At 41.0% G+C, this 27,552-nt stretch overlaps 1 protein-coding gene across 2 annotated transcripts; it reads left to right on the top strand.

The window, feature by feature from the left end:
* The first annotated feature begins 284 nt into the window (after nt 1-284).
* On the top strand, nt 285-27,525 carry LOC124112941 (dentin sialophosphoprotein-like). 2 transcript variants are annotated; one of them, XM_046473146.2, is made up of 14 exons: nt 285-405; nt 3,352-3,498; nt 6,681-6,798; nt 9,053-12,008; nt 13,431-13,480; nt 14,423-14,495; nt 16,707-16,811; nt 17,895-18,031; nt 18,203-18,380; nt 19,963-20,047; nt 22,262-22,382; nt 22,956-23,052; nt 23,966-24,073; nt 25,937-27,525. In XM_046473146.2, the coding sequence occupies exons 2-14, from the start codon at nt 3,376-3,378 to the stop codon at nt 26,196-26,198; spliced, it is 4,413 nt and encodes a 1,470-aa protein (XP_046329102.2). In that variant the 5' UTR covers nt 285-405; nt 3,352-3,375; the 3' UTR covers nt 26,199-27,525. The 2 variants fall into 2 exon arrangements, with proteins under 2 accessions (XP_046329102.2, XP_046329101.2); XM_046473145.2 differs by lacking the exon at nt 285-405 and adding an exon at nt 414-728.
* Nucleotides 27,526-27,552: the final 27 nt, after the last annotated feature.

Below are 27,552 nucleotides of genomic sequence, written 5' to 3'. Positions count from 1 at the left end.
GAATGTGTGTCATATCGCGTAATTATTTGGATACCTTGTTTTAGTCCCACAACATAAATATAATTGTTTCTCATTTATCATCCTTGTGTCATTCGTCACCACTCGCCCCTTTCCGTAACCTGACGCTTGTCCCGGAATAACACGAGTTGGTCACGAACGATCCTTGTGTATGACTATGTGACATTAGTCGATGGGAAAGTATAATCAACAAACATCGACGTTGTTCGACTCAAATGTTATTTGGCTTAATTATCATTGGTATTTCGACGAATTATTTGTACAATTATTGAAAAGCCAAACAAGTACATTCATGTTCATAAGAACAACTGTTTGTTGTTTACTTCAGTGCGCACCTGTTAATTTGCATATGTCCCAGAGTTCCGGGCAGAATCAAAGATGGCGCGGGTATTTTGAATCATTGTAAACAATCTTGCACCTGTAGACGATGGCTTTATGATATCGGTTTTTTTCATCTTCCCGATTATTAGAACAAATATACACAGAAATGCTATATTTGAAATCAGATGCATTTTTCTATGTCATGAGGTGGTTATGGACCATAATATCCTGGACACATCAACGATCTCAGTATTTTCAGTTTTCACAGCACAGCAGTCATGATACTTTGTGACCGAGTGGTCACAATTCATGTCATTTTGACATGACATTGTCATTGATGGAATTAGGGCTTAATGCAATCCTCTTTGCCGAAGATATTGGAAAATGTGGTATGTTTCACCACGTGAATGGGACATCCAGGATATTTACAACAGTCACAGAGTGATGGGCGATTTTCCGGTTGGGCCTAGAATCTACATATGTGTACCGTTTTTGTTGCAACACATAACTTTTTGTCTACAAAAAACCCATTGTGTGCGAAAATCCTAAGAGTGGGTTTGTGTTGTCAAATGCTTATGTTCTGGTTCTCCAGTCTCCACTGGCTCTTCTGTGCCCAGTCAAGTTGTGATGAGTTACATCCCTTGGACGTGACAGGATCATACGATGTGAGACCTCCATGACATTGGGCACCCCCTCCCACTTGTGCTGAGGATAACTGAAATACTGTTTATAGCAGTGTTAATGGGAGACTAGATCCAATTGTATGAAATATGTTTTAAGTTCAAAGCACTTTGTGTATCTGTTAGCTCAAACAAAAGGACAAACAAGACAGATTTTATGATGTACATCAATCAAGCAGTTGCTGAATATCTCAGTTACACAGAGACAATGTCTTGAACTTGACTGGAAACATAGTCCCTCTTTAACCTCACTCACACATTAAGAAAGGGCCACTGTAGCGTTGGTAGGTCAGTATAGGTCCCCAGTACTCTTTTTCTTTTAACAGATTCAATAAACCTTAATCATGTTAAATGAAACAAAAAGACTGAAAATATATTTTGTCTGACTGTTCTATTTTTCAAACAAAGTAAATATTGACCATATAAGTAATACTTATATATTGTAATTAACCACTGACTACTGCAAACACCTTATCAAGAAATTAAGCCTTCACAGTTCTCACAGAAGTGAATATATGTACCGGGGTATGTAGGTGCACATTCTAGAATGAAGTATCGTGGCATATTTTTGTTATTACCAAAGAATTTTCACCAATGACAGGGTGGGTGTGGGTGGGTCGGTGGGTCGGTGGGTGGCTTGGTTTCAAGTAATTGACGTCAATGAAGTAATTACTTTTACAAGCTTCAAATTCATAAGCTTTAGATAGCAGAATCTGAAACAGATGGATTAACCTGTCACTTAGAAGTGTTACTGTTGATTTTAATTATGGGGACATGGGTAATACTCTATTCCATTCACAGAAAATTAACAGGGTGGCAAGGCATCTTTTTCTGAAACAAACTTTTGGAAAAGACAATTTAATCCAACATAACTAAGTGGAATCTCACAGTCACTGTGAGATTAACGTAGTCCTGGACTGACTGACTGTTCATCAATATCTTGTCTTTTTGAAAATGAAGCCACTATTTTGTCACTGATGGTACCTAATGACCCTACTGTGTCAGCAGCTAAAATGAACACTAAACCCTACTGTACAGATAGTAAATATCCGGCACTTTAATAAAATTGCTATAATTTAAATTTTGTTTTGGATAAAATAGTGCCAACAACTAAACAGTGCTAAACCGACTAACCCAAACAACTTTGATAAAAAAAACCAATTGAGCTGCTAAAAGGTTATGTTAGTTTATTAACCTTCCAAAGTTACTTGGGTTTGGTGTTATTCTGTGACTATGCAGGCTCTTCTATGGATTTGAGATAAGATATGAAAATGTATTGCCCGGGCATATTGTTTTGGACTGAATTAGCTGCATCTTTGATTATTCTACTAGCAACATATGATTCTACATATCTTCGTTTAACATATTTAATCACAAATGGAGCGAGGATCCACATACCTAGTCCCCATTTCTATGTTGCCTATTCCATGTTTCTATGTTGCCTATTCCATGTTTCTATGTTGCCTATTCCATGTTTCTATGTTGCCTATTCCATGTTTCTATGTTGCCTATTCCATGTTTCAATGTTGCCTATTCCATGTTTCAATGTTGCCTATTCCATGTTTCAATGTTGCCTATTCCATGTTTCAATGTTGCCTATTCCATGTTTCTATGTTGCCTATTCCATGTTTCAATGTTGCCTATTCCATGTTTCTATGTTGCCTATTCCATGTTTCTGTGTTGCCTATTCCATGTCTCTATGTTGCCTATTCCATGTTTCTACGTTGCCTATTCCATGTTTCTATGTTGCCTATTCCATGTTTCTATGTTGCCTATTCCATGTTTCTATGTTGCCTATTCCATGTTTCTATGTTGCCTATTCCATGTTTCTATGTTGCCTATTCCATGTTTCTATGTTGCCTATTCCATGTTTCAATGTTGCCTATTCCATGTTTCAATGTTGCCTATTCCATGTTTCTATGTTGTCTATACCATGCAGTCTCTGAAGATTTTTAGACCGCCTTCGTGGTCTAGTGGTAGAGCGTCTGCCTGGAGAGCGGAAGGTCCGGGGTTCGATCCCCAACCGCGTCATACCAAAAGACGTTAAAAGATGGTACTTGTTGTTACCCTGTCTGGCGTTCGGCTTTAAGAGGCTAAAACAAGGACTGGTCGGCTCGGAGTCAGTATACTGTGTCTGAGTGGGGTATTTATGTTAAACTGCGGCATGGTATCTTGGTGAGCTAGCACTATAAATCGGCATCAGTCTGGACTAGTACAAGCAGCCACACAAACACACACACGTACATGCACGTCACTATATAAGTGCAAAAATCTTGGACGCGACGTTAAACCCCATTTCACCTCACCTCTGAAGATTTGTCTTTTTTTCCAGTGTTAGAGCTATTCAAGACAGAAGATGGCAGAAGGCTTGTGTACCCCGTCAAAGGGCAGGAATCAAGATGTGGAGCTACTCTTCCAAAAGATGGGAGAAAAACTGGGCTGGTTCCAGCACAAAGATATTGATACTGCCCTGAAGAGTGTAAGGACAATAATCAATAACAGCAACAGTATCATTCTCTCTCACAGCTACAGCTGCTTGTTTACTGCATTCCATTGTGTTGCTGGTACAGACTTGGTCTGTCAGGTTTCTGTACTATCTGTTGCTTGTCATGAAAGAATTATAATAGAACTGAGTACTGTGTGTATTTACGACACACATCTCAGCTTTTTGTTTGTTTGTTTGTTGTTTAACGCCGCACTCAGCAATATTCTAGCTATATGACAGCGGCCTGTAAATAATGGAGTCTGGACCAGACAATCCAGTCATTGCAATCATGAGCATCAATCAATGCAATTGGTATATGATGACATGCATCAACCAAGTCACCAACTCGACCACCCGAGTAGGTCTCCTCTTACGACAAGCATAGTCACCTTTTACAGCAAGCATGGGTTGCTGAAGCCCTATTCTAACCCGAAGCTTCACAGGTCACATACCTCAGCTGTGACTTGCAATGTGTAAAGGCCAGTAAATCAGACCAGTATTGTGTAGAATGGGTACTGATCAGTGATACGTACACCTAAGACATGATTAGAAGTAAGTGAGTGGGTATTCCAGCTATATCATGGTGGGGGACACTAGAAATGTGCTTCACACATTGTACCCATGTTGGGACTCACACCCTGGGTCACCGCCTCCGTGGTCTAATGGCCTATTAGTTTGATCCCGGCAGTGTCATACCAAAAGATGTTTAAAGATACCCTGTCTGGCGCTCAGCATTAACTTAAAACAAGGACTGGTCGTTTTGAAGTCAGTATTTAGTGTCTGAGTGGGGTATTCATGTTAAACTGCGGCATGGTATCTCTGTTGGCGAGCACTATAAATCAGTCCTGACAAGTACCAGCAGCCAAACATGTGCATGATGCCGCTAATATAAGTGCAATAATCTTAGACGCAATGTTAAACCCCGTTTCACCTCACTTCACCTCAGAACCCTGGGTGTTTAGGATGACAAGTGAACACTTCAACCACTACCCCACTGCCCAGACACAATTTTGCAATCAGTTAGTGGTCAATGCTCAGGGAAATACAGTGCCCAGCCATATATTTAGGATGAGATGGCAACATTTTGTGATCTGCCTGATTGTGTGTCAGTGATCCCCATGGATTGGATTGCTGCTCATGCTATCAACCACTGGTCTGTCTGGCCAACATTCAAGTGATGACAAGCCGCTTTGCTATTGTTGGAATGTTCCCAACCATGTTCTCTCAACCACTTTAAATGATCAGTCGAAAGTTCAATTTGAAATGCCATGTCAGCGTTTTTTCATCCATGGCAACACCAAATTGCTCAAAGCAGTTGGCCCCATTCTTTCCCATCATTTGGCCAAATAGTAGTTGCTTGTTTTTAACAGGGTTCAGCTGTACTTGGTCAAATTAAGAAGTACGGAGTGATGATGAAGTCAAGAGAGACTCGGGCCGGTCGGGTATCCTAGTGGTTAAAGCGTTCGCTCGTCACGCCGAAGACCCGGATTCAATTCCCGACATGGGTACAATGTGTGAAGCCCATTTCTGGTGTCCCCCGCCGTGATATTGCTGGAATATTGCTAAAAGCGGCGTAAAACCAAACTCACTCACTCACTCACTCAAGAGAGACTCAAGTGGACAAGCTTCATGATCAACAAAAGCAACTTGCCATCAGATTCCTATCCAACTTCATCAAGCCACAATCACTGAAAGAACTCACACCAGAAAAACTTGTGGTGTCAGACCCAGCCAATCACTTGCCAATAAAGGATGTATTTATTGGAAGTCAGACAAAAAGGGTTTTGTCAAGGTATGGCCATGATAAGTTTGCATCCCAATTCATGGAGAATGTCAAAGAAGCCTATGTGAATTGTAGCATCTCTCTCCTGTCCAAGATGCCTATCAATGATTCCCTTTTGAAGGCCATGTCAGCCCTGGATCCAGTTGTGAGGCCAAATGCTACAACCCAGCGCTACCTCAATCAACTCCCATCTCTAGCTACAAATGTTCTCTAGGAAGATGAGGAAGACGACTTTGACTAGGAGGTGAGAGCTTACACAGTTGATGACCACTTGCCTGGTCCTCTGTCATGTCATGATGAGAAACTGGATCTGTGGTGGGCCAAAGTTGGCAAGTCAGGAAGGTACCGTCTTCTGTCAACTTAAGAGTGTCATCACATGCTTTCATGGTCCCATTGTTGAAAGCAGTTTTAGTATCATGGGGGACATACTTGATGACAATTTAGCCAACATGAAGATTGGAACGTACAGTGCCATACAGACAGTCAAGCATGAGCTCATGGCTAGAGGTCAAACATCAGTAGAAGTATATTTTCACCAGGACCAAAACACGCAAAAGTCGACCCTCATTTATGCCAGGACTTAGCAATGTCTTATAGACATTATCAAGGAGGCCAGACAGCAGGAAAGGAAGGAACGGCAGAAATATTTTGGAGTGGTTCCATCACCAAGAGGAAACACTGAGAAAAATTATCCTATGAAGCAGAGTCAGATATGTTGTTCCATGACAGATGCCTCACGAAAAAACACAAAGTTGTAGTTGTGCCTCACAGATTTGATTAGATAGTGAATAACGGTATTCATATTAAGTGATGTGTGACAGAATGAAGTACATCATATGTGTTGTTCTGTGATATGTTTCATAATAAACTAGGAAGTGAAATATTTCAATATTTACTAAACAAATTTGATTGGTTAATGAATATTGAAATATTCCACTTGCTAAACAAATTTGATTAGACAGTGAATGACAGTATTCATATTAAATGATGTGTGACATAATGTGAATGTCTTAAAATAGTTCTGTGATATGTTTCAACATAAGCTAGGAAGTTGAATATTTCAATGTTTAATTAAATGTTTTATGACCTTTTTGTTATTGTTCATGATTCGTTGGTTATCATACTGCTACAAATGCTAGGTAATTATTGAACATTGTGATTGTGTGAATGTTGTCCAAACTGCACGAAATTGCTTAAAATGCAATTAAATGTTCACAAAATATCTGGGGAGGCATGCCTCCCGACCCCCTAGAGTTTTCCTCTTTTTTTTTTTTCAAATCTGCTCACATCCCTGAATCTTGCAACCTTGAAACTTGACTGTATGTCATAGGGTATTGTGACATGTTTGAAGAATTTGTGGTACTGTATTGTAAATTTTGGCCGATGGTTTCAGATAACCAAGAGCAGCAAGAAGAAGGGCAGCAGGAGCAGGGTGAGGTCGGGGGATGGAGGCAACAAGGAGAACCGGGGGGATAAGGGGGTCGCGAACAAACATGGAGATGCGAAAAATGGTATGTTGGACATCTTTTGTATTTCCCTTCTATTTGTTGTTTTTTTTATTCACATCTTTTACAGAAAATATGAGATGTTTTACTCCAATACACTCTCTATTATTCGTATGATCTGAGGACACCTCCGACCCGTGAAGATCCGGGGTAGAATAGGTCTTCAGCAACCCATGCTTGCTGTAAAAGGCTACTATGCTTGTTGTAAGAGGTGACTAACGGGATAGGGTGGTCAGGCTCACTGACTTGGTTGATACATGTCATCGATCCCAATTGTGTGGATCAATGCTCATGATGTCAATCACTGGATTGTCTGGTCCAGACTCAATTATTTACAGACTGCCGTCATATAGCTGGAATATTGCTGAGTGCGGCGTTAATGAACAAACGAAATGAAACGAGGACACCTCCATAGAAGGCCACGTCAGGTGAACCCTGATCCAACTTTGACTGCTCAATCTAGAAGAAGTCTGAAGATCTGGGTTAGAATTAATCTTTGGCAAGCCATGCTTGTCGTAAGTGGCGTCTAACAGGATTGGGTGGTCAGGCATAGTGACTTCGTTGATGCATGTCATCCTTCCCTAATTGTGATGTTCAATGTTCCTGATGTCAATCACTGGATTATTTATAAACTGCTGTCATATAGCTAGAATATTGCTGAATGTGTCGTTATATATGTTCGTTTGAATGATTCTCTCATTTGTACAGAGAAATTAGAAGTCTCGATGTTCACCTTTCTGTGATTCAGCCTCTCATGGAGGATCCTGAATCATGTCAATAACAAATAAATCCCTACTGTTTTTTCAATATTTGGGAACAACTCGTGCCACAATTAACCTGCATTTTCTTTGTTGTTAGTTAATGATATGGTTGCACAAAAAGACATATGTCCTTCAATCGCTGCTCGTTATGGCCTGTCATGTTTGTTACACAAAGTTCCAAGGATTGCAAGAATTCACAGAATGTATCCTGCAGAGCTATCTATGCCAACTGTCAAGAGGAGCATGTATTTATTGACTGGTCGTATGATGACATCACAGTATTTAATCTCGTCAAATTGCCATAATATATTCAGGGTATATTGAGAATTGTAGTGTATACACTCAAGGATTAAAGATGGTCAAACCAAACAATATTTCTTCAGCTTGCCAGTAATCAGGGGTCCGGAAAATTTAAAATCCCAATCGGACATTTGCATTTAGGCCACGCCCCCTTCAAATAGCGTATTTTAGTACGACTTTTCACACACATTACAAGTTTACGTATTCATAATATGATGAATTATGAATTGTTTCAATTCAAATTGTTTAATTTACCGGACGATTAATAACAAATAATATCATTTTAGATTTACATGGAAAAAATACCTTTGTTTCTGTTATAATAACGATCTGTTAACGTAGTGAACGGTCTAATTAATATTCATGAGTTATATTCATGAGTCTGCTCAAGTGTACGCGTTGTAACATTTGGATCGAGACTATTATCCCATATTTGGTTATCACGTGACCTCACGGGAAAAGGGTTTTTTTTAAACTAAAGATTTTTTTAAAAACAAGACAGATATTTTAATCACAAATACTCGTTGATAGCAATAGTTATTTGAATACTTTTTTCATCTGTACTTAATTATTGACCATAAAAAAATTGGATATCGATCGTCCGAGAAAGCAAAATGGCGGTCAATCAAGATTCAATATACGACTAGCTACTGAAAACAATAAAATCTGCAAATCCTCATTGTTTGGCAGATCCGCCCGACTGATCTGCATCGGTCGACTGGCTGTCGTCACGCTTTCGCTTCTTGTCTGAGGTTACGTATCGTAGCATTGTGAGGATAATGAGGTACATCGATGATGCAAGGTATTAATGTACAGTTGTAAACACCTTTCACTCAAATTAAGAAGATGTTCTCAGTAATTAATCCTCGATTAATCAGTGTCAACTCAGTTTATTGCCTATTACAGTGATTGACAGATTGGACTATCATGTAGGTACGATGTATTTACAGCAATCAAAACAAACAAAGCTTGTCAGTGTAGTTAATCTTCATTGTGTTGCAACTGCAGACAGAATCAGTCCTAACTGTTGATCATGTCCGGTCAAAATTTAAGAATGTCCGGACAATACTTTTTAAAATGTCCGGTAAGCAATATTTTAAAACGGACATTTGAGATTCCCAATCGGACATGTCCGGCGCATATGACGGTTTCCGGACCCCTGCCAGTAATTAATATGTTTTGGTTTGAATTGTTCACAGAATCTACCAAGGAAAGAACAAAGAGGACTAAAAAGAAGGCATGTAAAGCTGGTACTGAGAACAGTGCTTCGCAGGAGAGCTGTGGGGGATATCCTCTCAAGGCATCCAAGGCCAGGACTGACCTCACAAGAGAAATCAAGAAGAAGAAAAAAAGTTCAAAAGCCTCACAAAGTCCACCGGAATGTAGTGAATCTAAGAATGAAAGCAACCCAAGACTCTCAGGTGGCAATTCTGAGAATTCAGATGTGTTTCCAGAGATGCCGTCATTGCTAGAGGATATTGGTGCACCACTTGTGGAATCAACTCGAATTCACAGCCGTGAGAGTCTCAGTCTGTATAAACTTCAGGACAGTTTTATGTCCAGTGAGAGCTGTGATTCTAGTGCTGTTCATGACCAAAGCTCATTCAATAAGTTGGAAGGAGGCCTATCTGATGGAGCAAGGTATTTCAGGACTGACAAAACACTGATCCGAATTCGCAACAGTCTAACTGCAAATGAGCTGAAAAAGAAGCAGCTGGATTCCTCCTCAGAGAACTATTACTCTGTTATTGGGGAAAGCATTGCCGAGGAAGACAAGGATGAGTACTATAGTGTCCTGGAGGAGAGCCCTGTAGGCTGTGAATCTGTTAAATGTAAATCTGAACACGGGGACAAAGCAGTTACGATCAAGGAGTCTGGAGATGAAGAGGAGTCCAAAGGTTTACTCCAGACACAGAAGAGGATGGAGCTTGAAGATGAAGAGGAGTCGAGAGGCTTACTCCAGACACAGAAGAGGTTGGAGCTATGTCTGGAACCTGTACAGGGAGACATGGGCGTGGAACCTCTACATGGGCACACGGGCATGGAGCCTGTACATGGAGATGCAGGCATGGAACCTGTCCTGCAACGTTGCCATGGAAACTCAGGAATGAGGTATAGGGAAGTGTGTGAGCCTGGTGTAGGGAGTGATGAGAGTGATGGGTCGTATTATGAAGTTGAAGATGCCTGTGCTCAGACAGACCTTGATGATCGACAGCTGGATGCTGTGGGGCATGGTGTCAAGGTCATTGCTTCGGGGAGTTCAGATGAAGGTGGCAATAGTGAAAGTGATTTGGAAGATGGTGATGCTGCTACTGTTATAGAGAACAAACTTGGAGTCACAGATCTGTGTGACAGACTCATGGGGCTCCAGCATGAATCGAATGATGATGATGATGATGAAGATGATGATGATGATGATGATGATGATGGTGGTAGTGGGGGAGGCAGTAGCATTAAGAGGGTATCAGAAGGGTCGGAGAAGGAAGACGATATAACAGGTGAATCATCACCTTCTGATTCAGAGGGAAAGGTGCTAACCAGAAAACATGTGAGACACATACAAGACAGTCCTGGAGAATCTGAAGGGTCGTTTTATGAAGTTGTTGACCAGTGTGTTCAGACTGATGTTAACGTGTCTCAGACTGAAGATGCTGCTGATGTTGTTACACCGTGTACACAGAAAGGGGCAGGGGCTGATGGAGCATGTACGAGCCCATACTTCCCTCCAAGTAACCAGGTGAAGAGTCAGCCAAGTTTGTTAAAGAATTCCAACAGTGGAACTCCAACTCTGGCTGAGCTGAAGTCCGCAACTTATGAAAAGTTACGAATGTCTGTGAAACGGTTCAATAATACACCTCAAGGCTCGTCAGGACGATTGATGGACAATGTATTGAAGAAGATTAACCTTTTTGGATCCAACGCAGGTCATTCTAGTTTCAAAGTCTCCAGTGGGAAGGATGGAAAAAAGGTTGAGGGTCAGGAAAATGTCAAGCCATCAACTGATAAATTAGATGAGAAATTGTCAAAAAATGACAGAACAGAAGTAAAAAATGCTGATGATGATAGCAGAGATGCTAAGACTGCAGAGGATGTTGTTCAGGCGAGGAAGAGTTGCACTGACAGGCATTTCTCCGATATTATTATGAGTGGACAGGAAGACAGTACATCATCAGGGAGGGATGTCAGAAAATCCAGCAGCAGTGAGTCCTTCCATGAAACCCACCAAGTATCGGATGCTGAGAACAAGGCTGTAAAACCTGCCCACAAAGACAGGAAAGCCGTAGAAAATATTGTAGAAAATTTACAAAAAATGTCCTTTGGGAGTAAGGTTGGTTGTAAGGAAGATAACAGCGTGAGAGGCATGCCGATTGAAACACCGAGCAGAAGGCTGAAGCTGTCGTTGAGGAAGAACAGACCTGTGAAGAAGGTGTCGTCTGCTTCGTCAGGCAGCACGGATGAACATCCCGGAAGGAAGGAGCTGTACAAGACAGGCTATTCATCACCTGACTACAGTGCAGAGTCTCCCAAAGGATTAGACGATCATACAGGATTGACGTCTAAGTGTGGCACGTCAAAGGAAAAATGTAAACCAACTTTTACTGTTCCAGACTCACCACCCCAAGGGAGTGCACTGAGTGAACAGGCGAATGAGGATGAGTTAGTTTCTGATGGGGAGACCGGTGTGCCTGACTCTCAACCCCCTTTGAATGAGAATAGACTAGTTCTCCAGGCAAATGAAGAGAATCTATTTTCAGATGAAGAGGAGGCAGCTGTGCCAGATTCTCCAACCCCAGAAAAGAAGGACAGACCAACCCATGAAAAGATTCCTCATTCAGATGAAAGGGTGGCAGGTGTGTCGGATAGTTCTTCTGATGAATTCCATAGCATTCATGTACCTGAAACGTCCAAAATACCTACGTCGAGCAGATCTGGTACGGATAGGAAGACTCACCCAAAAGAAAAATATACGGTTTCGGACAGCTCATCTGAAGACTACGAGAATATGGTGAAGAAGGCTAAGGAGAAGAAAGGGAAGAGAGTGATGGAGAAGAAGTCAGTGAGCCGGAGTCGGAACGACTCACTGCCAGACCGTGATGCCAGTCCTGACCTGGATGATAGATACTGTGTCACTGTGGGGAATGCAACAACATGGAGGTAAGATCCTGTTCACAATCACCTTTACTGACCAGGGGCGATCGGGTAGCCTAGTGGTTAAAGCGTTCGCTCGTCACGCTGAAAACCCAGGTTGACATGGGTACAATGTGTGAAGCCCATTTCTGGTGTCCCCTGCCGTGATATTGCTGGAATATAGCTAAAACCTCACTCACTCACTCACTCACTCACTCACTCACTCACTCACTCACTCACTCACTCACTCACTCACTCACTCACTCACTCACTCACTCACTCACTCACTCACTCACTCACTCACTCACTCACTCACTCACTCACTCACTCACTCACTCACTCACTCACTCACTCACTCACTCACTCACTCACTCACTCACTCACTCACTCACTCACTCACTCACTCACTCACTCACTCACTCACTCACTCACTCACTCACTCACTCACTCACTCACTCACTCACTCACTCACTCACTCACTCACTCACTCACTCACTCACTCACTCACTCACTCACTCACTCACTCACTCACTCACTCACTCACTCACTCACTCACTCACTCACTCACTCACTCACTCACTCACTCACTCACTCACTCACTCACTCACTCACTCACTCACTCACTCACTCACTCACTCACTCACTCACTCACTCACTCACTCACTCACTCACTCACTCACTCACTCACTCACTCACTCACTCACTCACTCACTCACTCACTCACTCACTCACTCACTCACTCACTCACTCACTCACTCACTCACTCACTCACTCACTCACTCACTCACTCACTCACTCACTCACTCACTCCTTTAATGACCAAGACGTCATTGTTCCAGACTAACATCGGCAATATTAGACTAAAATTATTTTGCCTAGCTTTTCTAAATATGCTAAAACATATTCAAGTTGTTGGTCTGATTATTTGACTGGCCCTAAACTCTTACAAATTTCATTTATGTGGTCAAAAGATAATATTAGCATGAACTTGCCCTCCAGGATACAAGTTTCCCTGCACAAAACACAATGGGAAGTAACTCTGTCAGCAAAACACAGACTCATTTACCTTGGCAGAATCAGGCTGTTGTATTCTTGGAGTAAGTTTACTGAGGGACGACTATTTGATATTTTGGTTGGTGTGGTGGGGTTATCAAAAAATATATCTTATCCCCGAAAATCTTGAAATAAATAATTATGCTTGCATTGCAACAAAAAAAAGAAAATGCCTGCCACAAAACATATTTTGTTGCAAGGTGTTTTCTTTAAAAATAAATAAATGGCTCATAGTTGTAAATGAAAAAAATATATCTGTTTTTTTAGCTGTAGCTGAAATAATCTTGATACAAAATCCCATCATGATATCACGTTGGTAATATCTATAACTATTAGAAAATCTGTATACATGATATTACATGACACACTCAGCATGCGGCATCATTCTGTCCACAGAGACAGCACAGCTGCTGGGGACTCCAGTGAGGAGGAAGATGTCGAGGCCTGTGAGTTGTCAGATACCAGGGTTTCCTGTATTGGGGCAAACTGGTGTCCGTTCCACAAAGCAATCTTAGCACTAAGGTGATTGTAGCCCCCGAGTCCCATACTTTAACATAGACATGTGCTACCATCACTTTGTGGAACAGACCCCAGGATCAGTTCTGTGTTTTGTTTTAACTTGGAAAATACAACCCGGCGCACAGCAACTATCTACATAAACTGACACCCACACATGAAGACGTTACCTTCATATTAGACACAATCGGAAGGTGGGGTCTTTTTGTTCGAAAATGTTATAATTTAAATTATATCTGTTTTGGGGATTGGGTATTTGTGCTTTTAAAATTTGTACTTTTAGATTCAAGATGTATTTAAATGAGGTATATTTTCCTTTGTGATTTTAAGAATTTAAGAATGATTCCGTTTCTGGCGAAAAATGATGAGAATATGGACAAATGTTAAATGTTACTTAAGGAACATTTGAAGTATTGTTATATGACTATGGAACATGTTCAACAAGTACACAAGTATTTCTAAAATGAAAGCAATTGAATTTTTGAGAAAGTCTTTTGAGATAAAGTTTTCACCATATGCTTTTACTTGCTACTGACTGACAATACTCAGATAATCAGTTTGGGTTAAAGACCTCCTCATGTTCAAATATTAGAAAAAGTCTACTTCAAAACCTTAACATTGCTTAAATCAGGATTTTTGACGCATTTTAGTGACATATTTGGTACCATGACATGCAAGTGGGGAAGAAAATATAGCTGATTACTGTTAAAACGATTTCTAAATGTTTTACTCATTTCAAATTATAGATTTTGTGGGGCAGAAATGGTGCTTATCATACCAAGTATGTGAATCAAGGTTAGAACTGTTGAAGGCAAATGGGTTTTAAAACAACTCCTGTCATGTAAGAAGTAACAGACATATTCTGATTACAGTTTTCAAGAAAATGAAAAGCCAAAAGAAGACCCAAAAACCAAAGTTGTCCTCCGAATCCTCAGATTCAGACAGGTAAGAAATGGTTCTTTCCATGCATGGCGCCACTCACTCGCTGAGATTGATTTGCAGGAATGGTTTTTCAACTACAACCGCTGTTGTGTAGTCAATAAAGTGTGTGCCCAGAAAGCGGAAGGTTGTCGGAGTGAAACGATACTTTGGATCGTGATTTTTCATGTGATGATACGATACTAGTTCACTACTGAAAATGACCATTATGAACATGTGTCTACAGCCAGCTTTGCCTTTTGAACCTGCTCTGAAATATTTGTTGTCAAGGAAGTTTCGATGTAATTTGACGTAATTTTGCGATATGTATTGTATCGTGAATTATGTATCGTGATACGTCTCGTATCGTGACCTTTCTGTATCGTTTCACCCCTATCGATATTGCATGTGCCCAGAAAGCGGAATGTTGGTGGTTTGATTATGTACACCAACATGCATATCCTGATGGAAACGAATAAGGGAACAATGAAAAATATAAGGAAATCAGCCTTCTGGCAGTACATTTGAAATGGCGTGCATACAAATTCAACACATGTCAGAATCAAATATCGAGATGTGTTTGTGTGCATTGTTTCCAACGCATATTTGGTAGACAAGGCTGGGAACCTATGGTAGCATATAATCTTACTGTGTCACAAGCTTGAAGCTTCATTTTCATCAGTATATTTTCTTTCATGGTAAGGTTCAATAAGTTTAAGCTAAATACATTCATCCTCAACACATGGACAGTCATATGTAGTCAACCTGGCTGTTCTATGGACATTGAAACCCGTGAAGATTTGGGTTAGAATAGGTCTTCAGCAACCAATACTTGAGTAAAACCCGACTATGCTTGTCGTAAGAGGCATCTTAAGGGATCGGGTGGTCAGGCCTGCTGACTTGGTTGATGCATGTCATCAAATTCCAATTGCGTCAATTGATCCTCATGATATCAATCACTGGATTGTCTGGTCCAGATTATATACAGACCATCCTCATATAGCTGGAATACTGCTGATTGTGGCCTAAACAACAGACAGACAAACAATATCAGACATTGATCAGTGACGTTGTTATCTAGATAATGTGATTGAAGCACCCCACAAATCATTACTGCACCATCTACAAGTAAGTATAAGATATACTGTGTGGATGGACTTCTTTACTACAATTAGGAGAGACGTTTCGGTGTATGTTCTCACAACGTTATCAAGCAAGTGATGTACAAAGTATTGTTGACAAGTATATATACAGGCAGGAGGTGGTGCTTATACAGTTGAGTAGGTTTGGATGTAGTTACAATGGAGTGAAGAAGCCTGTTATGTGCACAAAAGGGGTGGTATAAGGTACACATCTGAACAGTTGGAGCCAGTAGTAAAAACAAAAGGATTATGACTGATTGGGGTCTTGGATGAGTTGATGGTACGCTGGGGGTATGTAATATCCTTGATTATGGTTGGTTGATGGTTGGAGTCTTTGATGTTGATGGCTTCTTGTAGTTTTCTGAATTAGAAGTCTTTGAGGCTGGTGGTGAGGGTCTTTGATTTTGTCCCACTGGAAGCTGTGGCTTGGGTTGTTATGGATGTGGTTTGATAGAGCTGATTTAGAGTCAACTTTGGAGGCGGCTGAGCTTTGATGTTCTTTTATTTGTGTTTTGAGGGGCAGCCTGTAAAGGATTGAAACTGGACAAGACAATCCTATTATGAGTCACCGAGCCTGACAGCCCGTTCTATTAAGTCGCCTATTTAACCAGCATTGTTGCTGGGGACCATTTCTAACCTGGAGTCCCCACAGGGTTCCTTTACATGACTCTGAATGTAAAATATAGTGATCTGAGATATTCTCTTTTCCTTGTGCATGTTGTAGAGTCTCCTCATGTAATTCTATGTGAAACCATGTACACTGCTACTGTTGTTCCAGACTGCCTCCGTGTTCTCGTGGTAGAGTGTCCACCCAGAGAGCGGAAGGTCCGGGGTTTGATCCCCGGCCGCGTCATACCAAAAGACGTTAAAAGATGGTACTTGTTACATTCAGGGGCTAAATGGCGGCTCAGAGTCAGTATACTGTGTAGTGGTGTATTCATTTTAAACTGCGGCATGGTATCTCAGAGTGCTAGCACTATTAATCGACATTTGTCCGGACTAGTAAAAGCAGCCACACACGCTATATAAGTGCAATAAGTGCAATAATCTTGGACATGACACTAAACTCACCTCACCTCACTTTCTGTTGTTCCAGTATGAAGGAGTTTATAGATGATGACTCCATTGTGAGCAGTGACTCGGAGGATGACGTCTTCTACCTGAAGGTGGACAACAGTAAGAAGGATAAGCAGCCACCAAGGTAAGCTGCGGGGCCTGCAGGAAGGGTAGCACCCTTGGTAAATTCTCTTGTGTGTTCTTGTTCAGGTGCCGGTTCTCCTCGATTTTGTTTCTAGGTTTGTCAGCACCATACTCGTGCTCGTGGGTTTCACCGAAGTGGTAAACATCTGAGACCTGCATCACTTCAGGCTTTCCTTCTACATTAAGCTGACACACCATGATATAACTGGAATACTGTCAAAAGCGGCGTTAAATCCGACTCACTCACTCTTGTTCCGGTGGGTGGGGTGGGTGGATCACTGATGGCTTGGTCGACTTGGCAGCACAACTCTCAACATATATGGTGATTCTAGGTTGTGTCCCTCAAGTGTGCCAAAATCGTATGATTTGAATTATAATTTCCAGGTTCAAATGGATTCTTAGTTTGACTGCACCATACCACTGCTTGTGGGTTTCACCAAAGTGGAAAATGTCCTGCTTGGCTTGTAGTGTCTCAAACAATGTTAAACCAAACTCACTGACTCTTCCAATTAGGGGCCAGTGGTCCGTTCTTCCCAGCTGTCAGAACTGTTGTATTCTTAGCTGTGCTGGGATCTTATGTTCTTATGAACTTAGGGGGGTTAAATCCAATATTTTGGAATGTGAGTTTGTAACATACCTCCTTCCTTTTGATCTTAATGACCTAAGTCCATAATTGTTAACATTATTTCTTTGTGTAATGCCATCATATTGTCATTGTTTCCTTTCTTGGGTCATGTCGGATATTCACTGTTCCCAGAAATGAATTATTCCAAGCTTATTAACACATGGCGCAAGGCGCAAGACTCCAAAATATATGTCAGTTTCTAAGTGTCTTTGGCAGGCAATTTTTTTGGGAAAAAAATTGTTATATTGCTCAACTTTGTCAGTGAAATAAAAGTCACTTCTACAAAGCTATGCCATTTGTTACCATATAACATGAATTGTTATTTCTGTTTGGGAAATTTAACCGATTTGGGGCTGAATATCGACCTCTGAGCAGGTCCAGATAAATCTCTCAGATGTATCTATTAGTCAAGCCATCTAGGACTGCAATACAACTCACAGCAATGTTTCCTCCTTGTAGGATCCCTGAATATCTGACCAGTGACGAGGAGAATGACGCGACTGATGAAGATGGCGACAGGACTTATGATGAAAGCAGTGAGGAAGAGGAATATCAACCAAAGACGTCACGGAAACATATGACAAAGGAAACAACAAGTATGTACAAACAAGTTAGAGATTTTCAAGAATTGTAAAATGTTACTACTGCGTTGAGGCCAGAATACCAAAATGTCCTATTTTATTGGAAAATTGACGTCCAGAGCATAGTTGCCCTTTAATGTGTTGCGTTTTGTCACCCCCTTCAAGAGCAGCTTGTTATTTCTCCAGAGACACCAAAGATAGTCCACAGGAAGTACGAGACACCCAAAGCTCAGATTGTATCTCGGATACCCAGCTCGGCCAAGTCTAGTGTTACCAGCTCAGCCAGCCGTGTGAAAATATGTAGCTTCCTCCAGTCCCTGACTGCCGACCTGCCCGACCACAGGAGACATCCGGACGCCTCCACGTGAGTTGTGTCTGAAGAATATGTTGGACATGTTTGTCTCACTGTCAGAGACTGAGCGAGCAGGGTTAAGTTGCCTACAGCGATAATCACATGGCGTATGGGTTTATGTTTAAAAAGTCCCAATGTGACGTTTACCATTCCTCAGTCTTGCTTGTGATGATTCCTAGGTTGACTTGTTTTACAGTGTGGGGTAGCCTAGTGGTTAAAGTGTTTGCCTGTCATGCCAAATGCTTTGTTCGATTCCGATGAAGCCCATTTCTGGTGGTCCCTCTCTTGATGTTGCTGGAATATTGTTAAGAGTAGCCTGATATAGGTCTAAAAGTGGAGTCACCCAGCTCGCTCACTGTTACTTTATGGTGAATTTTCATTCATTGGAATCTCAAGGGTAGAATTTAGAATTTAGCTGGCTGCAACGAATAAACTATGAGGCGAATACCATTCGTATAATGAATATAGGGTAACGAATACGAATAATAAATCATGAATACAATAACGTGTCAGCAGGTGATGTATTATTTGTTATATTCAGTGAAGCAATAACAACGTGAATTAGTTGACATGGTTTGTTAATAATTAATATATTATACATTTATATACTGCACTTATCCAGGTACTAGTATCTGCTCAAATGTGACAATGACCAGTGACCACAATACTGTCAAATTAAATATTATAAGAGGGTTGTCTTTGAAGAAATCTATGCATATAATGTGTTCTTATGGATATTTTTAGGTACAGGGTATGTAAATGCGCATGATTGCATATTCTTAAATATTTGATTCTTGTGGCCACGAATAACGAATTCAATTCATGAATGGATACGGTTCGATTCCCCGAATATGCGTGTAAATCGTAACAGCCCTAGAATTTAGTAAACCATAAATACTGATGAAATTTCCTCATTGTAGTAGACAAAACCACCTTCATAGTGTGGTGGATTGAGCCCCGATAGAGGAAGGTTGGGGGTTTAATCTCCTGGCCCAGTCAAACCAACTTCTTACATTATCAGTGTTTCTAGAAGGGAGATAACTCTGCTTGCTTTCTCGAAAATTGGTGAAATCTTGAGCATGAATATTGTTCTGTGTCTAGGAATTTAACTCATGATCACCAGATTGGAGCTAAAGGATGCAGTCTTATTCTCTTTCCTCTGAAATTGGAAATCATCCTCTTGGATGAGGACAGTTAGATTTGTTTGCTTCTCAGTTCTGAGGGTGTTCAAACAGGTTTTTGTCCTGGCCAAATTTAAAAATTCATGATTGAGAAAATAAACAACCAAGAATTATTACATCCTTTTAAACACTGAATCATTCACCATGATAAATGTGTAGCAAAAGAAGTTAAAGAACACATTATGTTTCCATATGACTGTAGTTAAACCGTCATGGCTGGTGAACATTGCAACACGCAGTCTTCTAATTGTGGGCATTCTTTATATCTGGCTTGTAGGATCATCCTGTATGTGCATCACCCTCCTTTCATTTATTACTTATAGTTCAGGTTACACTGAGAATTTTGTGAAACACTACGGAAGATGATACCTGCCACATGGCCTTGTTTATTAGTAAACAGACTTGTACTTCAGATATGTGAAGCAGTTCAAGAAATACAAGATGGAGCTGACTCAGCGTCTGTACAAGTTGTACAACCAGACAGTGTTTGATCAGAAGGTATGTGCAAGGTTCATTACCTCACCTCATGCCCTGGCAGAGAGGGGTACAGTGGTATCAGGTGCTGCCATTTATCGTGGAGAGTTGCATCCCTTAGCTTTGCCAGAAACCTGCATCATTGAGATGGGCATGTTATTATCCCCCGCCGCGCGAAAGCGCGAAGCGGGGGATATAGTATTCACGACCGTCCGTACGTCCCACCTGTTTGTTGCCGCGATATCTCAAGAACTAAACACTGGATTGTCTTCATATTTGGAACTATGGTGTATATACAGACTCCGCAGACACCAGTCGGTTTTGGTGACCTTGATCCCATTTTCAAGGTCACAGCAGACAAATCTGCTTTTAGAGTTGGAAAACGGTGTTGCCGCGATATCTCAAGAACTAAACACTGGATTGTCTTCATATTTGGAACTATGGTGTATATACAGACTCCGCAGACACCAGTCGGTTTTGGTGACCTTGATCCCATTTTCAAGGTCACAGCAGACAAATCTGCTTTTAGAGTTGGAAAACGGTGTTGCCGCGATATCTCAAGAACTAAACACTGGATTGTCTTCATATTTGGAACTATGGTGTATATACAGACTCCGCAGACACCAGTCGGTTTTGGTGACCTTGATCCCATTTTAAAGGTCACAGCAGGCAAATCTGCTTTTGGAGTTGGAAAACGGTGTTGCCGCGATATCTCAAGAACTAAACACTGGATTGTCTTCATATTTGGAACTATGGTGTATATATACAGACACCGCAGACACCAGTCGGTTTTGGTGACCTTGACCCCATTTTCAAGGTCACAGCAGGCAAATCTGCTTTTGGAGTTAGAAAACGGTGTTGCCGCGATATCTCAAGAACTAATCGCTGGATTGTCTTCATATTTGGAACTATAGTGTATATACAGACACCGCATACACCTGTCAGATTTGGTGACCTTGACCCCATTTTCAAGGTCACAGCAGGCAAATCTGCTTTTGGAGTTGGAAAACGGTGTTGCCACAATATCTCAAGAACTAATCGCTGGATTGTCTTCATATTTGGTACTATGGTGTACAGGCGGGGGATATTTCGTCACTCTGTGACAAATACTTGTTTTCAATACATTCATGAACCATAGACTTTTAGTCTATTAAAATGCATGTCTTAATGTTTTAAGCATTTATTCTAAAGTAGGTCCTTTACTGTTTTTTACCATGTTATCTTTGATGTGTAACCCATGAAGATCCTGGCTAGAATAGTCTTCAGGAACCAATGATTGCCGTAAAAGATGACTGTGCTTGTCGTTAAAGGCGACTAACGGGATAGGGTGGTCAGGCTCGTTGACTTGGTTGATGCATGTCATCAATCCAAATTGCGTGGATCGATTCTCATGTTGTCAATCACTGGATTGTCTGGTCCAGGCTCGATTATTTACAGACCGCCGTCATATAGCTGGAATATTGCTGAGTGCGATGTTAAACAAAAAACAAACAAACATCACTGACATGTATCTATCTATCAGTCACAAGGGTGCCCAGTTGGCCCATTTTCTGACACCGCAATTCACTGTGCAGAAACCTATGGTCTTGGGTTCAAATCCCAGGTTGACAAATCCCAGGTGGACCCTGATTATGTTTCCAGGTTTCTCAGCACCATACACTTGCTTGTGGGTTTCACCAAAGTGGTTAATGTCCCAAACATGCATCACTGTAGGCTGTCATCCCACATTAAGCTGACATACAGTGTTATAACTGAAATACTCAAAGCAGAGTAAAACCCAACTCACTCACACAGAGTATTTAACCTTTCGAAGTTAATGTTGATTATACAGATTATTTAATCTAACTGTCCACAAAGGAAAGGGGATTACTATTTCTGTTACTAGACATCACAATTTCATAAATAAAAAAGATTGTGCACATTTCTCTAAAAATTTTAACATATGGCATTAAACCCAGCTCTGACCCGGGGTAGAATAGGTCTTCAGCAACCCATGCTTGCCGTAAAAGGTGACTATGCTTGTTGTAAGAGGGGACTACCGGGAAAGGGTGGTCAGGCTTGCTGACTTGGTTGATGCATGTCATTGTATCCCAATTACGTGGTCAATCCCATGAGGTCAATCACTGGATTGTCTGGTTCAGATTGATTATTTACAGATCCCTGTCATATAACTGGAATATTGCTGAGTGCCGTGTAAACAACACTTTAAGCATATCACATCATGATTTGTTACTGCAGCTTCCGTCTTCCCTGGAGATCGGGTGGAACAATCGTCTGCTGAAGACAGCGGGGTACTGCAAGTACATCAGGGGACACACTGCCAAGGTGGAGCTGTCCGACAAAGTCTGTGATTCTGCCGGTAAAACATTCCTCCATCTTGCTTGTGATGATTCCTACATCAATAATGGACGTCACACAGAATTATGTGTAGTAACTGTTCATGAACAAGCAGTGAGATATGCTGGGTTAACTTATTGTTGTTGTACAGTGTGGGGTAGCCTAGGGGTTAAAGTGTTTGCCTGTCATGCCAAATGCTTTGTTGGATTCCTAAGAAGCCAATTTCAGGAAGTCCATGTCTTGATGTTCTGGAATATTGTTATGAGTAGCCTGATATAGGCCTAAAAGTGGAGTCACCCAGCTCGCTCACTGATACACGGGAAAAATTACATTCACAAGTTATAATTTCTTTGGCAAGCACCGTTTTAAAAATTCTGCATGTTACGGATGGAAAGATAAATATGTAATATATTCAAAGATTTAATTAAGAATACAGAGACTTCAGTTAGTCATTTACCATGCTTAAATGTACCTGAAATATCCTTTCCAAATCCTATGTATAAGTTTCACTCCCCTTCAGCTGTAACGATATACGTATAACAATTAACATGTGAACCAGGCTGTTTGATTTAGAAGGCACTTGTTGTGTTGTCAGAGCGAGTGAGGGACACCCTCATCCATGAGTTGTGCCATGCAGCATCCTGGACTCTCAACCACAAGAACGATGGACACGGGCCGTACTGGAAATACTGGTAGGTGTCACGCCAAAGTATTCATACTGGAAATACTGGTAGGTGTCACGCCAAAGTATTCATACTGGAAATACTGGTAGGTGTCACGCCAAAGTATTCATACTGGAAATACTGGTAGGTGTCACGCCAAAGTATTCATGCTGGAAATACTGGTGTGATAAGGATCTGTCATTAACTTTTACATTTATAACATTACAATACCTATGATTGAATTATTCCAGCTATGGTGTCTCGAAATACTGCTCACAGAATTCCAAACCATTCTTAAATTGTTTTACTGCATTTTACTCATCTCTGAAAAATACAAGGCCTTCTCAGCTTTATTGTAGGCAGTTTTGCAAGAATAATAGTGTTTTTTCTGATCTATTGCACCAATTTGCAAACTCTCTATTAATGTTTGTCACCATAATAAGTTTAAGTGTCAGAAAATTATTTCTTTCTTTATTTAAGTGCTCCAGATCCTTGTGGTTCTATGTGAAGCTTTTCGTTTTGAAATTGATTTTTTTTTCTTTTGAAAGATCTTGGTGAATTAATTCCAATTCTAATTCTAATTCTATATTCAGTACTTGTGTAGACCTACGGCCCATGGTACAATTGGGGGTAGACAGACGACAGTATGACCAAACGCCTATTGATGGTGTGATGTACAAACATCTGAATTAAGAACATTTTGCCAAATTTCTATTCATTTTAACCAAAATAAAGAAAAAAGGAAAAACACATTGTTTTAAAAGGCAATAATATATTTTAAGTTTTATCCTTGTCAGCATGTGAATTAAGATGTAATAAATATGTGGCCTTATGCTGTTACGGCCACAAAGTTAAAAGTTGGTGTAGTTATCTCCCTTTATCAATGCATCACTGTTTGTTGATTCAGTTTGATTACAATGAAATAAATATTTGGTTTGTGCAGGGCACGTAAAGCCAATCAGACCTACCCTGACATCCCCATCATCAGCCGATGCCACGACTACGCCATCGCCACCAAGTACACCTACCAGTGTGTCAAGTGTGGATACAGGTGTGTAGCACAGTACTCGAGAAGCCATCAACAATATTCCAGCTATATGATGGCGGTCTGTAAATAATCGAGTCTGGACCAGACCTATTTAACCTGGATCTTCCCGGGTCTCAATCAAGTAAAGATAACAGTGTTAATCCTGACAGTAACATTTATACCCTGGGACACATTAACAGATTTTCAGATCAATGAAGTAGCAGTACTTATTGGATTAAAGGGGGGCTGTACTACACAGTCTAATGGGGGAGGAGGTGTAGCCTATCGGTGAAAGCATTTGCTCGTAACGTCGAAGGCCCGGGTTCAATTCCCCACATAGATACAATGTTTGAAGCCCATTTCTGGTGTCCCCCCTGCCGTGATATAGCTGGAACATTGCTAATAGTGGTATAAAATCATACTCACTCACTCACACTGTATTATGCCACTTTTCTGGAAGTGCACTGAGGCAAATAACACTTTGTGCAATTACTATTTTCTGTTTGCTTCGATCATTTTTTTAACTTAGTTGTGAAGCAACTAAAACATTTCTACTGTCACTGGACAGAAGCACAACACAATACATGGCTGTCATAAGGTTGGGAGAGTGCAGAAATTCTGTGGTTTATTATGTGCTGGTTGAATCTCATTGTAGCGACATCATTTTTCTGATCTTATCAAATTATGTAAATTCTGATTTGTCAAACAACATTTTTTCAAGACAAGACTGTCCAACTATACTTTATGACTTAACTGTATATTCTATGCCAAATCAATACTGGTTATTTGGAACTGACAGGTTTTCTTTCTGTAGTTATAGTTTGTGATCGGCTAAACTGTTGCTCATGCTGTCAACCACTGGTTTGCCTGTGTGACACTGGACAGGGTGGCCCAGTTGTGTAAGGTGCTGTGATTCTCTATGCAGTGTTGTGTGTCATTGTGGTGCAAGGATGATGATCAAATGATGGGTTCAAATCCCAGATTGTCCCTGATTGCAATCCTTTGTTAGTCAGCAGCATAATGTGTTTGTTGATGGAACCAAGGCTGATTCATCTGCAGCTTGTGGCAGTGAGACGTTCCTCCCTGACAAGTCATCATGTAACTGATATAAAGCTCACAACCAACTCACCAACACTAGAGGGCATGGGTGGCCCAGTCGTCTATGGCTCTCAAATTCGTGTTGCATCACTTGGGCACACCAGACACCAATGATTGTGGGTCAAATCCCGGTCTGCCCTGATAGGGACAGTTGGGTAGCCTAGTGGTTAAAGCGTTTGCTCGTCATGCCTAAGACCCGGGTTCAATTCCCGACATGGGTACAATGCGTGAAGCCCATTTCTGGTGTCCCCCTGCCGTGATATTGCTGGAATATTTCTAAAAGAGGCGTAAAACCAAACTCACTCTGCCCTGATAATGTTTCTAGGTTTGTCTGCACCATACCCATGCTTGTGGGTTTCACTTAATTGGTAAGCTTCTGTGACCTGCATCACTTCATACTTTCCTCTCACATTAAGCTGACATGTGTGATATAACTGGAATACTGTTCAAGGCGGCATTAAACCCAAATCACTCACTCACCCTCACTAAGTTATTTATAGACCAGCATGATATTGCTGGATTATTGCTGACTGCAGTTAAACATGTAATTCATGGGTAGCCCAGTCATCTTGTTTACTATACAGAGTTGGCAGGCCAGGAACCTATGATTGTGGGTTTGAATCCTGGTTTCCCCTGATTACCATATCTCGCTGGGTATAAGGCGAGTTTTTTATACCTAGAATGAGGGGGTTAAGAAGGGGTATGTTTCTGATTATGGTAAATAACTAAAGTGGTCAAGCTGACCTGCGGTGATGTAAACTAAACTCATTGTCTCTTTTCTGTTCCCAGCATTGGACGACACTCCAAATCTCTGGATACTGACCGGAAGGTGTGTGGGAAGTGCCATGGAAGGTTTGAGGTCCGTCTCTCCAAAAACTCAGCGACCTCATCGATATCCAGCACACCCAAGACACCTCGAACACCAAATAGGTTTGCCCTATTTGTGAAAGAGAAGTACGGCACTTACAAAAAGAACAAAGATTTGAAGCATAAAGACATTATGCAGCTCTTAAGCCAGGAATTTGCAGCAAAAAACAAACTGACGGCTTGATAAATTTAACATTTTGATAAGAAATGATGTATAACCTTTTTAAGGAGTTGCAAATTTTGCAATGAATTTTATGTAGATTTTGGATGTAGATTTTGTCAATCTCATTAAAACCAGATCTTAGTTCTCGCTACTGCTAAATAAAGATCTGAGGACATCCCATTACAGGTCACGTCAGACCGACCTTTTGCGAACTTTGAATTGAATGACAATAGCCAATCAGAAGGCAGCTTTATCGAGCTTTACGGCAAAAGATTAATAACTGAACAAAAGAACATTCTGGAATGATTGTATGAATACAGACATAAAGCCCATTACTGTCGTTCAGAATACCATGTGTGGTTTTTTTCGAGGTTGCACGATCCAAAATCACATTCTTACTGTCACTTTCATGATTTGATAAGCTATGCTCTGATTGGTCAGATGAAAGGTCATTCTGACATGACCCACAGTGGGATGTCCTCAGATCTTTGTTTAGCAGCACAAGAACTGAGATATGATTTTCACGAGATCGAAAATTTGTGAATCTGCCACAAACTGATAGGTTGAAAACAACTAAGTTACGTATTATGGACTAATTATGGTCAAATGAATTCTTTCTTTGCCAAGGATAATTGTTCCTCGGCTCTAAACATGCACAAATATGATATATGGCAGACTGATCTGGATACTGGAGTGGTTCATGGGTGTGGATACTGTATTAAGATTTGATAAGTATTTTACAGTTAAGCCTTCACTGAACCAGGTGGTTTGTTGGTTGGGCCAAACACATCCACTGGTCAATGATGTCTGCATTCCCTGGGGTAAACATTTCTAGTATCGATACACATGAAAGTGCTGCTGAAAATAAACCAGTAACAGTAACCATGGTTGCCCAGGTGATGCAGTCCACCGTGGTCCACTGGTCATTGTTCAAGCCTATTTACTTGTGTTCTAGGTTTGTCAGCCGTGCTGGTGGGTTTCACCAAAGTGGTAAAAGTCTAACACCTGCATCACTTCAGGCTTTCCTCTCCACTCCTACTGATACACTGATATATCTGGAACACTGCTCAAGGTAGTGATAACCCCCACTATTCACTCACTATTATAATCTGTACTTGATAGTGTGATGGGGCTAAAGATAGCTTTTGTTTCACAACATTCAAAACAGGGAAACAAAGAATGCATCAATTCAGCCTGATGTACACAGTGACGGGTCAACCGCCGCATATAGCTCGAATATTGCTGAGTGCGGCGTCAAACAACAAACAAACAGTTACGGGTCAACAGCCGTCATGTAGCTTGAATATTGCTGAGTGAGACGTCAAACAACAAACAAACAGTTACGGGTCAACAGCCGTCATGTAGCTCGAATATT

The sequence above is a fragment of the Haliotis rufescens genome, unplaced genomic scaffold (genome assembly GCF_023055435.1).
Source record: "Haliotis rufescens isolate VD_foot unplaced genomic scaffold, xgHalRufe1.0.p SCAF_7, whole genome shotgun sequence".
Taxonomy (NCBI): domain Eukaryota; kingdom Metazoa; phylum Mollusca; class Gastropoda; order Lepetellida; family Haliotidae; genus Haliotis; species Haliotis rufescens.
Note: the sequence above shows the minus strand (reverse complement) of the source record. Positions and strands in the feature narration are given on the sequence as shown.

Excerpts from the sequence above, each read along its gene's own strand:
- LOC124112941 (XM_046473146.2), top strand. The coding sequence starts at position 3,376 with ATGGCAGAAGGCTTGTGTACCCCGTCAAAGGGCAGGAATCAAGATGTG. Across the intron at positions 14,496-16,706 it reads GAATCCTCAGATTCAGACAG|TATGAAGGAGTTTATAGATG; the intron begins GTAAGAAATGGT and ends CTGTTGTTCCAG. Across the intron at positions 16,812-17,894 it reads AAGGATAAGCAGCCACCAAG|GATCCCTGAATATCTGACCA; the intron begins GTAAGCTGCGGG and ends TCCTCCTTGTAG.